This window comes from Paroedura picta, chromosome 8 (assembly GCF_049243985.1).
Source record: "Paroedura picta isolate Pp20150507F chromosome 8, Ppicta_v3.0, whole genome shotgun sequence".
In the NCBI taxonomy this organism is placed as follows: domain Eukaryota; kingdom Metazoa; phylum Chordata; class Lepidosauria; order Squamata; family Gekkonidae; genus Paroedura; species Paroedura picta.
The window spans coordinates 2,355,515-2,368,615 of NC_135376.1; the positions used below are offsets into that span (position 1 = coordinate 2,355,515).

Consider the following 13,101-nt stretch of genomic DNA (forward strand, 5'->3'; position numbering starts at 1 on the left):
TGGCCCCTTCCAACTCTATGATTCTATGATTATGCAGCAACAGAGGTTTGACTGCATGTATTGCAGGGCAAATACAGGGACACAAATGGATATGACGGCTCTGTCGTTTTCCTTGTACCTTTGCCAAACGTGCCAGTGGTTCGTTTTTAAATCTGTGTCTAATATGGCAGATAAAGTCCTGCCTACAGCTATTGTAGGGGAGATTCAACACTAGCAGAGAGAAATGTGAAGATAGGTTTGGCAACTCTAGGTTGGGAGAGTCCTGGTGATTTGGGGGTGTAGCCTGGGGAAGCAGGATTCGGAGAAGAGAGCTGTTATCCCACAGAGCCCCCCCCCCCCAAGCTGCCCATTGCTCCAGGGGGGGGGGGTCTCTGCCGTCTGAAGATTGGATGTAATTCCGGGAGAGCAATCACAGCTGAGGCAGCATTGTGGGGTCTGCAAACTGTGGGGCTATAAAAAATGTGTTGCAATTTTTATCTGTGAACGACTGGAAGGGATGGAAACCAGCAGGCGTCCCCCTCCCTTTCCCCCTCCCTTCCTGAGAATATCTGCTTTCTTGGTCCTCCAGAGACCAGAGTCAATGGTCAACAGGTGCATCCTCGTCTTCTGTTCGCCGGCAGGATCTGAGAGCCGCCGTCTCTCCCGTCAGTGGCCGATGCTCTCTGTTTTGCTTTCCGGAGGGGGGACTGGGCCGTACGCGGCTCTGTCATCCGGCTTCCGGTAATACATCCTCGCCAGCACCGTCATCAGGAAGGTCTCGATGATGAGGACCTGGGCATTCATCTCTTTGTGCAAAAGGACAGGAGAAAAGAGACGAGATTACTTGGAATAGCTGCCGTTCCTACTCCTGTGGCCCCTGACTGGGATGGGCCAGGCTAACCCTATCTCACCAGATCTTGGAAGCTAAGCAGGGGTGACCCCTAGTTAGTATCAGGATGGGAGACCTCCAAGGATTTCTATGACAGTTCCTCTGAACATCAGACAATCATAGACACATAGAAACCAGGTAGGGTTGGGAGTGTCCAGCACAGTGCAGGGGGTTGGACTAGATGACCTGGAAGGTCCCTTCCAACTCTATGATTCTATGATCTTTTTGTCACCCTGAAAAATCCCAGATTTGTCAGCCTTCCCTTATAGGGAAGGTGCTCCAACTCCTGAATCCTCTTGGGCAGGGGTAGTCAACCTGTGGTCCTCCAGATGTTCATGGACTACAATACCCATGAGCCCCTGCCAGCAAATGCTGGCAGGGGCTCATGGGAATTGTAGTCCATGAACATCTGGAGGACCACAGGTTGACTACCCCTGCTCTTGGGTACCTTCCTCTGGACTTTTCCCAGCCCTGCATGGAAATGAGGTGTTGCACCCAGGCGACTGGCCTCCATCCCTGCAAAAAACCCTCCAGATATCTGCCTCCTGATCCCACCACTGGCTTCTCTCCCAGCCCAGATGATGCCACCTTCATGCCCAGACCAGATCCCAGAATGTTTTAGTCTGGTCCGATCCAGTTGTATTACCTGCATCCCAGGTAGCTGGGCTTTTAAAAAATGTTTTCTTTATTACTTCATTTAGTCAGGTTTTCAAGGACCCAAAGCAGCTTGTGTCCGTCTCCTTGCCTCCATTTTTATTCGCACAATAACCCTGTGAGGTAGGTGAGGCTGAACGTGTGACTGGCCGGGGTCACCCGAGAGATTCCCTAACCTGGTGCTTGTGGGCAGCATGGTATCTGCAGATATCTTTCCTGGTGCCTGTCAAGGGTTTTTAGAAAAAGGGTGGCATTTTGCCTTGAAAGGTTACTGGAGATTTGATTGACCCTGATGGTTTTTTAAAAAACGATGCTTTGGCAGTATTTTTACGGTCTGACTGAAAGTAAGTTAAGGCAGCCTTTTTGTGGTTGGCTACACCTCCTGAGGCAGCCATTTTGTAGTTGGCTACACCTCCTGTGGCAGCCATTTTTTGACTGGCTACACCTCCTGTGGCAGCCATTTTTTGACTGGCTACACCTCCTGTGGCAGCCATTTTTTGACTGGCTACACCTCCTGTGGCAGCCATTTTGTGACTGGCTACACCTCCTGTGGCAGCCATTTTGTGACTGGCTACACCTCCTGTGGCAGCCATTTTTTGACTGGCTACACCTCCTGTGGCAGCCATTTTTTGACTGGCTACACCTCCTGTGGCAGCCATTTTGTGACTGGCTACACCTCCTGTGGCAGCCATTTTGTGACTGGCTACACCTCCTGTGGCAGCCATTTTGTGACTGGCTACACCTCCTGTGGCAGCCAGTTTTTGACTGGCTACACCTCCTGAGGCAGCCATGTTGTGATGAAGAGAGGGCTGAATTAACAGAGGGCTGTCATAAAGAAGATGGAGCAGGGTTGTGTTCTGTTGCACCAGAGCCAATGTGACGAAATTAATTCAAAAGAATTTTCGGCTAAACATCCGGAAGAAGTTCCTGACGGTTAGAGCGGTTCCTCGGTGGAACGGGCTTCCTCAGAAGGTGGTGAGTTCTCCTTTTTTGCATGTTTTTAAGCAGAGGCTGGATCGCCACCTCATAGAAATGCTGATTTTATGAACTCAGGCAGCTGGTGAGTGGGTGGCCCGGAAGGGATGTGCCTGGGTTTGCTTCTTGTGAATTCCCTCCAGGCCAGGCTGGATTCTGGAGATCTTGAGTGGTGGGGGGATCACTTGGTCATGGAATTGGGGTCACCATGGGTGGGCAGGTAGTTGTGAGTTCCTGCATAGTGCAGGGGGTTGGACTAGATTACCCTAGAGTTCCCTTCCAACTCTATGATTATATTCTATGACCTCTTGCGGCAGCCATTTTGTGACTGGCTACACCTCCTGTGGCAGCCATTTTGTGACTGGCTACACCTCTTGCGGCAGCCATTTTGTGACTGGCTACACCTCCTGTGGCAGCCATTTTGTGGCTCTGTCCATCACAATGTGTCAGAATTCCAAAGGTTTCCACCGGCTCAACAAGGTTGGGGACCCCTGGTGCAACCCCACAAGGAGGAAGACTCACGCTGTGACCTCGCTTTGGAGGAGAAAGGGGGCGAGCAGGCGATCTGGCCCCCGTTGGCCAAGACACTGAAGATGGAGGGCTGCAGGGCTGTCAGGATGAGGAGAACCTGAAATGCAGAAGCACAGAAGGGAGCGGGAGGCTCCGTTTTCAGTGGCTCCAGGGAAAAACCACTTGGGTTCTGCCCACCCGAAACACTGCTATTCCACAGTCCATGGGAAAGGGGCGGGCTGTACCAAGTGGTCATGTCCCTGCAGAGCACAGAGGTAGGACGGAGTAGGGGAGACCCATAACCAGGAAATGCAACACAGTCATGCAGAAATGTGGGTATTCCATAGAGCAGGGGTAGTCAACCTGTGGTCCTCCAGATGTTCGTGGACTACAATTCCCATGAGCTCATGGGAATTGTAGTCCATGGACATCTGAAGGACCACAGGTTGACTACCCCTGCCAAAGAGCATCTTGGGATTTTTTAAAAATTAAAAGCATGGCCTAGAAATATGTTAAATTGAAGGCCTCCCCAATTGCCAAGTACCTCTGGCTCCAAGCAGGAAAGGGGGGTATAAAGGTGCCAGATTCAGCCAGGGGAACTCCTTGGGGTTTGCAGATGGTGCCTGGGGAGATCAGGGACCTCAGTGGGGTAGAATGTCAAAAAAGGTCACCCTGTAAAGCAACTTCTCTTAACTTGTTTAACTGTTGAGAAACCCCTGAAATATTCTTCAGGCTTCAAGAAATCCCAGAAGCGGGCAATAACATAGAATTTGGTTGGGAAGCAGAGCTGTGTCCATGCCCACCTGGGGCCCCTCCCCTTTCCACCCCTTCCAGGCCCATCACTGGCTATTTTGGGAGGAAAGGTGGCTTGGCACAGCCATATATGGTCATACAGTCATATCACCTGATAAATGCTTGACAAATTTGGGAAACCCTTCCAGGATCCTCAAAAAAAAAAAAAACAACCAGGTTTTCTCAAAACCCTGGTTTAGAAAGCATCCGTTTTCTCCAAGGGACCCGATGAGCTATAACTCCAGGGGATCCCCAGGTCCCACCTGGAGGCTGGCATCCCTATATCCCTCCTCCACCTCCATGGGCCAATAAGAGCTCATAGCCAATCCACATGGCAGAGGCTGTGATTATAACTGCATTCAGAGATCATGATCAGGGGTAGTCAAATGCGGCCCTCCAGATGTCCATGGACTACAATTCCCATGAGCTCCTGCCAGCATTTGCTGGCAGGGGCTCATGGGAATTGTAGTCCATGGACATCTGGAGGGCCATAGTTTGATTACACCTGCCCTAGACAAATCACCAAATCCTGAGAAAAGAGAGGGGACAACACAGAAAACTCGGGACTGTGACCATTTGCCGACCCCCTCGTTTGGATTTTCTGGAACAGCTGGACAGAAGAAGAAGAAGAAGAAGAAGAAGAAGAAGAGTAAAACAGCTTATGTGGAGGCTGGCTTTGACTGCAAGGCAGGGATGCCAACTTCCAGGTGGGGCCTAGAGATCTCCCGGAGTTGCAACACAGCAGAGATCAGCTTCCTTGCAGAAAATGGCTGAGGCCTCTCCCTTCCCAAAGCCCTCCTTCCCCACCTCCTTCCAGGGGTTTCCCAACCCAGAGTTGGCAATCCCAAAAATGTAGCCCCTCCCCCACCAGGCAGAGTCCCCCACCTCATCCGGCCACGCCTATTTTGAGCCCCTTACCTGGAAGCAGACGAACTTCCCCACAATCTTCTGTTCGGCCAGGTGGGCCTTGGCTTGCCGGAAGAGGACTGCCAGGCCCCACAGAGCAAATAGGGTGGACACCCCCAGGCTGGTGTTTATCCACAGAGCCACGCTGCCTTCTGAAATCTGATGGCAGAAGACAAAAAGAGTTGAAAAGAGCAGGAGCACCTTCAAAATTTTCTTTGGAAATGTTTAAACAGAGGCTGGAGAGCCATAGAGACGGAGAGGCTGATTCTGTGAAGGCTCAAGGGGGTGGCAGGTGACCGTGGATGAGCGATAGGGTTGTGATTGTCCTGCATAGTGCAGGGGGTTGGACTAGATGACCCAGGAGGTCCCTTCCAACTCTATGGTTCTATGATTCTATGATTCTAAGACTAACAACATCTGCAGCAGGGGAGGAGAATTTGGGAGTCACAGCTCACTTGGATTTCCATTACGCAGAGCTCAATGTAGTGCTGGAATCGACCCTGCTCTGCTCTCTAGCCACAAAGAGCCGCCGCACCAAGCAAGGGCTACTGGCCAGGCTGGACATCCTCCCCCTCCAGGCTCAACCTTGTAGGTAGTGCCCAGCCGAGGCCATCTTCTGGGATTCTGAAGAGATTTGAACTCAGGACTCCTAGCTCTGGGCCAGCATTCTGAAGAGAGCATAGTTGCCCTCACTTACATCGGAGGGGTCGTAGAGATCTTCTGTACTGAGGACCAAACCAAGGAAGACTCCGGCTGCCTTGAAGAAGGCGTACTGGAAAGTACTCAGAAGCATGATCTTCAGTTTGCGCCTACAAGGGGGGAAGGGGAGATAGGGCTTGATCCGAGGAAAGCCTCCCCCTCCTCATCCCAATCCCCGCTGAACCTCCAAGATCTATTTTGGAGGGGAGGGGAGATGAGCTGCAATTCCAGGGGATCCCCAGGTCCCCCCTGGAGGCTGGCATCCCCCTTCCTCACACCTCCTGAACAGAAGGAAAGCCTCAAGGGGGAGTGAAGCCACACATGGACTGAGGAAGACCTCGGTGCTCGCCAAGTGCCCCTGGTCCTCCCCAGGAAACCATTTTCCCTTCTCGGGGAGCCCCCAAAAACAAACCCCGCCTCACAAGGGCTCCACAAACAACAGGAGCCCACAAAGAAGATAGTTTGTGTGTCCATAGCTGTATGCAATAATACAATAAGATGTAAATCAAAAATTCTAAGTCCTGTTTATCATCTAGTCCTTGGAATTTCTCCTGTGGCTTGTATTATTGCACACATCTGTGTACGAACAAACAATTTTTTGTTTTTTTATTTGCTCTTACGATGGCTCCACCCATTTGCCGGAAAGCTGGACGATGCCCAGAGGCACTAGCTGAAAATCGCTAGTAACAACAGACCTGTCCTCCATCGACGGGGCTTTAGGTAACGTCCAGATAGTGCTCTGCCGTGTGGAAATAGCCCTGGGAAGCCGATTGACTTCTCCTTCTGCGGGTCCCCCCTCCCCATCCTCACTCACCTGGTCATAAGGACGCGGGGGCAGCAGGGGCAGCAGCAGCAGCAGGGCCCCGTGCTGATCACCATGGGTGTGTCCTTCAAGGCCTGGACCACGGCTTCCATCCCCCCGAAGCCCTCCACCAAGACCTGCATCATCAGGTAGAAGCACACCGCAAAGTACCTAGAAGGAAACCAGGCAAAAGGAAGGGAAGAGAGCGGCACTGGGAGCGTCTCCAGGTGTGGGGCTTCCCCATGGCAGAAACTCTCCCACGTGCTTTTCTCCTTTCCCTGCACCAAATGGCAGGGCTGGACCAGGGGCAGCAACCTCTGCTGTCCAGGGGCTACAATTACCATGAGCCCCCGCCAGCATGCTTCCATGGACTGCTGGAGAGCCGCAGTTTGGCCAGCCCTGGCCTGGACGCTGGAGCGACTCACGGGGATGCCAGCCTCCAGGTGGGACCTGGGGACCCCCTGGACTCACAGCTCAGCTCCAGACTACAGAAGTCAGTTTCCCTGGAGAAATGGATGCTTGGGGGGAGGGAGATTCTGTGGCCTTGCTGAGGTCCCTGTTCTTCCCATACTCCAACCCCAAATCTGTAGGAGTTTCCCAGGCGGAATCTGCCGCCTTACCACCACCCCCTTCCCCACCGGTGGATTGAACTTGGGACCTTCTGCATGCCAAGCAGGCCTCTTCTACTGAGCCACAAACCCTCCCCAGCTTCCCTGGAGAAAGGGGCTCCATCGGAGGGAGGATTCTGTGGCAATGCACCCCACGGAGGGGCTCCACCCCTCAAATCTCCAGGGATCCCCCTAGCCTTCATCCTGGGGGTACTCACGAGCCAATGGCCATCTCTACAATCATCATGGAGCGTGGGACCCAGATCCCGAAGCAGCAGAATATCGAGACCACCTGGTGGACAGGAGAAAGCAATGCAGTGGAGACTCCAGGAGCATTCAAGCCCCAGGGAAGGGGGTGGCAATAGCCAGATTTGGGCCTCCGAGGGCCAAGAGTTTCCCACCTTTGCAAGAGAGAGATTGAAGCCAGGAAACAGGCAGGCTCCACTCTAAGGCTGCAGCTATGGACACAACCACGGTGTCTGCCCCTGACTGCTAGATAACCCACAGAAGGGCTTGGCTTGGAGTGGTTAGGAGCACGGGCTTCTAATCTGGCAAGCTGGGTTTGATTCCCTGCTCTTCCTCCCCATGCAGCCAGTTGGGTGACCTTGGGTTTGCCACAGCCCTGAGAAAGCTGCTTTGACCAAGCAGTTCTCTCAGAGCTTTCTCAGCCTCACCCACCTCACAGTGCGTCTGTTGTGGGGAGAGGAAAGTGAAGGCGACTGTAAGCCGCTTTGAGAGTCCTTCGGGTAGAGAAAAGTGGCGTATAAGAACCAACTCTTCTTCTTTGTAACGGCCAAGGAAGCTTTACCTATTGGACTTCTGCCTGTTGGGCATGCTGGAATAAGCCCGATCTGTAGTGTGCATGATTCAAAAGGATTTGAAGACTCTCCTGCAGAGGGCGTCAGGGGAGATGTGTAGGTGGCATAGTTAGATCAGGAACTTCCTGATATTTTTCCAATACTCTCCCTCCGTGTCCTCATCCGGTTACTTCAGGATTTCTCAACCAGGGTTCCTTCCCACATGGGTGGGAGTTCATTAATTTTTAATATATTTTTAAATTTGTTAAGTAATAGGTGATATGGCCACATGGTCATGTCAACCCACCCCTCCCTAGATGGCCCATGGTGGGCCTGGAGGGGGTGGGAAGGGGAGGGGGCACGGGTGGGCGTGTCCACAGCTCTGCTTCCCAACCCTATTCTGCACAGTTGTGCCATTTCTGGGGTTTCTCAAGAGTAAATAAGTTGAGAAAGGCTGGCTTAGTTGGATACTTCCTGCTGCTCTGAGCACCCTTCTTCTCTGCTTGCCTCTAGAGCAGACTGAATGAATGCAGAACACAACAGTTAGGCAGCTAGCTAGGTCTCTCTCCTCTCTCTTTCTATACAAAACTGTTCTTAATACAACTGTTATGTTCTTTTAAGCAGCTTCTATTTGCAAATATGAACTCTGTCAACAGGGCAGCTGGTCAAGAAACACAGCCTCTGTCTACATGGCTTAGGTCTGACCACCTGCCTAGTCAAGATATGCCCCATTCCCCTGTTTGCCACCCTCCAGCTGCCACCTGGAGATCTCCTGCTGTTGCAGTTGTTCTCCAGATGGCCAGGAGAAAATGGCTGCTTGTGGGGCAGGGGGGGGCATACTCCATGGCATTAGCTCTTGCTGAGGTCCCCTCCCTAAACCCCGCCCTCCCCAGCCTCCACCCCCAAAATCTCCAGGTCTTTCCCAGCCGGGAGCTGGCAGCCCTCCCCATTCTGTGCCCATGGACGCCCCCCCCCAAGGCCTTGAGCCTTACCGTGGGGGCTGAGCTGCTCCAGATGAGAGTTTTCATCTTGACGGGACAGCGGACCTTCTTGGAGAGGTACAGGGCTTCTTCGACGAAGATGATGATGGAGAACAGGGTGAGGAAGGTCATCGTGCCGGTGATGCTGCAGTCAATGATGGTCTGCTCTGCAAGGAAAGGGGAGCACCAGGCAGGGGAGAGTTCAAGCGGCCCTTCATTGAGCAGGGTTGCCAACCCACAGGTGGCGGCTGGAGGTTTCCCGGTATGTCCACAGATCTGCAGACCGCAGAGACCAGTTCCCCCGGAGCAAGTGGCTGCTTTGGAAGGGGGACTCTGTGGCATTAGACTGTCTCCCCCCATATTTCTCCTCCAGGAATTTAAGGGAAACAACAGGAGGGAGGAGAAATGGGGTTACCAACCTCCAGGCGGCACCTGGAGATCTCCTGCTATTACATTTAATCTCCATACGGTCAAAACCAGTTTCCCTGGAGGAAAGCTTTGAAGGGTGGAGACTACGGCATTGTCCTCCCCGCCTCCCCAGGCTCCACCCCCTCTCCCAAATCTGCAGATATTTTGCTTCACTGAATTTCAGTGCATGCCAAACTTACGATGAAGGAGCTGCAGAGCAGCTGGCGGGTTGGAGAAACAGGCCGCTGAGATGCTGTAATTGTCAATCAGCAGGTGTATCAGTTCAGGCGGGAACCTGGGGCATAGAAGAAAGATCCATGTGCAGGTGTGGAAGCTGGGCAATGAAGGAAGCTGGCTGGAATAAGGAAAGCTGGCATTCTGCAGGGGGTTGGACTAGGTGACCCCTGGAGGCGCCTTCCAGCTCTATGATTCTATGGAAGGATGTTGATTCCTCTGAAATATGCTACTAGAGGGGAGTTTGACAGAGCCCCTGGACCGCCAAGAAGACAGATTGCTGGGTCCAAGATCAAATTAAGGAACTTGGAACTTTTCCAGGAAACCAGAATGGCTAAAGGGCTGCTCCCAGTGGGAGAACCAGCAGAGATGGCCACGCTCACTTCTTTGATGAGAGGAAGGGCAACAGCGATTTTTCTTGCTAACTGGAAACCTCATTTTTGGCATGACATGGGGGGAAATGAAATGGTGTATCGTTGTGAAGATTAAGGTGGAAAATATGAGTTTACACAAAAAGGAGGGACCTCTTTTTAATATAATCATAGTGTTATTGATAAATGATTTGACATACATTTGCTGTAGATAAAATCCGAAGCCTTTTATTTTTTCTTCCCCTCCCTCTTCTTTTATCATCTCTTTTCTGTTCTTGTTAGTTTTGTGTCGTTTCTTTTGCTGCGTTCTAAAATCTCCCAGAGAGCCAGCGTAGTGATTAAGAGAGTTGGACTCTAATCTGGAGATCCGGGTTCGATTCTCCACTCCTCCTCCATATTTAGCCAGCTGGGTGACCTTGGGTCAGTCCCAGTTCTCTCAGAGCTCTCTCAGCCTCCCCTACCTCACAGAGTCCCTGTGACGGGGAGAAGAAGGGAAGGTGATTGTAAGCCGCTTTGGGTCTCCTTTGGGTAGAGAAAAGCCTGGTACAAAAAACTGCTCTCCTCCAATAAAATTATTTTGGAAACAAACAGAATAAGGCTTATCATACTTCGGACCACAGCTGAGATGAACGGGCTGTGTGTGTGCAAGAACTCCATAACTTCATGCAAAAAGGCCTTCCGTCTCTCCTTTTGACCCCTGAGTTCAGGAGGAAAATGCCACATCTTTGTTGCTATTGGAAATCCTATAAAGGGTGGGAGACCAGCACCTCCACCCTGAAGGTCACTGCACAAAAATCAGAGTGATGGAAGGGCCCTGGCTACAGTGGGCCCCTCTGTGTTGGGAAATCCCTGGAAATTTGGGGGCTAGACCCTGAGGACAGTGCAATTTGGAGTGGGTGGGACCTTGACGGGGTCTGATGTCACCAAGTCCACCTTCTGCAGGGGAACGGATCTCTTATCATCTAGAGATTAATTGTAATAGGAGAAGTTGGCAACTCGATGTCTCCGTGGTATTCTTTAAATAGTTTTTATTAAAAGTTTTTTAGACAGAAAAAGATAAGAACTACCGAACTAAAGGAAAGGGAAAAGCAAATTGAAAAACTATACGAAGACATAAAGAAAAGACTTCCAATTTCTCTATTACCACTATAAGCCAAATGACAAATGTAACGCTTACTCTACGGTTAAAATTTTAAAAAAGCTCTTTTTTCTATTTACTATGTCTTTTTTCTTCTTGTTAATCATCAAACCACAAATCATCACTTCATTTTTTATTCCCTTTTCATGCAAAAGGTCTATAGGGGTTTCCAGTTACTAATGAAGTTAGATATCTTTTCTCTGCCCAGGCTCACTTGTAAAGCACATGCTTTGCGTGCAGAATGTCCCAGGCTCCATCCTTGGCATCTCCAGTTAAAACGACCAATAAAGAGATGTGGAGGACCTCTATGCCTGACATCTGGGATTGCTACTGCCAGTCTGTAGGCAACCTTTACCTAGATGGACCCAGGGGGTCTGCTTAGTACAAGCAGGGCCAGGTTAAGACTGTCAGAGAGTTGTAAGCACTGAAAAGATTATGGTGCGCCCCTTAAGTAATATAATTCAAATTAAAAACCTACACTAAATTATAAAATATAATTTTGTTTTTTTTAAATGACACAAAACTTACCCTCAGGTGGGTAGCCATGTTGGTCTGTAGCGGCAGAACAAAATTTGATTCTGGGGCACCTTTAAGACCAGCCAGGTTTTATTCGTGGCATAACTTTTCATGTGTGCACATGTATCTGAAGACATGTGTGTGCACATAAAGTTCATTATAGGGATAAACCTTAAATGTGCCTCTGGACTCAAACTCTATTGAACAAACCATACTTGTCTGCTAAAATTAAAACAGCTTCTTTCTAAAAATATCAAATTCCTTTTTTAAAAAATTCCCCCTCCCCCTTTTTGGTACCCCTGCTTAGCTAGTGCTGTAATCATGCGCTTTGCCTGCCCGCTGGGTAATCCAAGGGCTGAGCGTCATGTGTGTTTGTGGTCTAACTCTGCCCAAAGCCAATTCACACGTTCAAAAGCAGAATCGTGATTACCTGGGGTCTTTCACCAGGTCTTCCATGGCTCCTTTCTTATGAGCAGGGTGCTAGCTTGGCGGATACTCGGTCACACAAGGCCAGGCTCTCTGGACATGCAGCTCTCCGGCTCCGAGCGGAAGATGCACCCTGTTCCAGGGTGTTTGCCAGCTGGGGTCAGAGTCCTGCAGCTGAGCGCGGCAGGGAGGCCCGACGCTTTGAGGCAAGTTCACTGACTGAGAGGCCGTGTCATCCGAAGAGATCATGGCCAGGGTTAGTCCCTGGGGAAGAGGCACCACCCTGCCACAGTGCTGCACGGGGGGTTTCCAGCGACACGTGCACAGCCCATGTGCCGAGCAAATCACTGACGGTCCTTCCGAAGGCTGTGAAAACCAAATACCAGGAAGAGGAAAATTATGGCCGTTGTCAGTTTATTGTATGTCGCATGGCTGCTTTGTACTCTGGGAAGGAGGTCTAGATTGGGACATGGGATGCCCCTGAGAGCCACGGGCAGGGAAGGAAGGTTGGCAACCCCCAGCAGGGGCCTGGAAACATCCCGGAAATAGAACTGACCTCGAGGTGAGAGATCGGTTCCCCTGGGGGGAAAGGGCTGCCTTGGAGGGCATGCTCACAAGCAAAGGTGGCCAAACTGTGGCTCTTCAGATGTCCGTGGACTACAATTCCCATGACCTCCCAATGGCCCCTTGGCTTTGGCCACTGTGTGTCACAGAGTGTTGGACTGGAGGGACCATTGACCTGATCCAACATAGCTCTTTTAGGTTCTTATGTCTGGGGCAGGGATGCTCTGTCTCCTTGGTGCTTGGGGAGCAAGAGTGGGAGGGCTTCTGGAGTTCTGGCCCCACTGGTGGACCTCCTGGGGGCACTTAGATTTGGGCTACTGAGGGACACCAAGTCTCATAGCATGGGGCAGTTAACAAATCCCAGTGGCCTGTTCCAGCATGGCTTCTCTTCCGTGATGTTCTTATTATCATAATCGCGGATGAGTGATCGAGTTGGGAGCATCCTGCATTGTGCAGGGGGCTGGACTAGATGACCCAGGAGGTCCCTTCCAACTCTGTGATTCTAAGAGCAAACAAATAGTCATTGGGATTCTGACCCAGCATGGAGGATGCAGCCCCATGATGGCTCCGGCAGGAGGCTGAGCCAGCCACAAAATGGCTGCCACAGCTCTAGGGCAGTCCCACAGTGAAGGGCCTTGCACTATGGTGGCAGCTGCGGCCAAAGCAAAATTTTAAAAACATCTGTACAGCAGATCTGTTCTCCACTGGCCAATCAGAAGCCTTCCTGAGTGAAGGCCTTCTAAATATTCTTGGCTGGGGCTAGGAAAGGCATCCGTGGGTGTCATCATCAGTTTATTTTATGTGGCAGCTCAGCTTTTTAGGTCGTAAAGGATGCCTGGTGGTAGACATGGAA

At 51.2% G+C, this 13,101-nt stretch overlaps 1 protein-coding gene across 1 annotated transcript; it reads right to left on the reverse strand.

Moving 5' to 3' along the window:
* Positions 1 to 464: 464 nt before the first annotated feature.
* On the reverse strand, positions 465 to 11,890 carry SLC51A (solute carrier family 51 member A). Its single transcript, XM_077348041.1, has 9 exons — positions 11,689 to 11,890; positions 9,200 to 9,294; positions 8,604 to 8,758; positions 7,033 to 7,106; positions 6,219 to 6,377; positions 5,403 to 5,514; positions 4,718 to 4,864; positions 3,020 to 3,125; positions 465 to 785 (listed from the first exon to the last, which is right to left on the reverse strand). The coding sequence occupies exons 1-9, from the start codon at positions 11,712 to 11,714 to the stop codon at positions 646 to 648; spliced, it is 1,014 nt and encodes a 337-aa protein (XP_077204156.1). The 5' UTR covers positions 11,715 to 11,890; the 3' UTR covers positions 465 to 645.
* Positions 11,891 to 13,101: the final 1,211 nt, after the last annotated feature.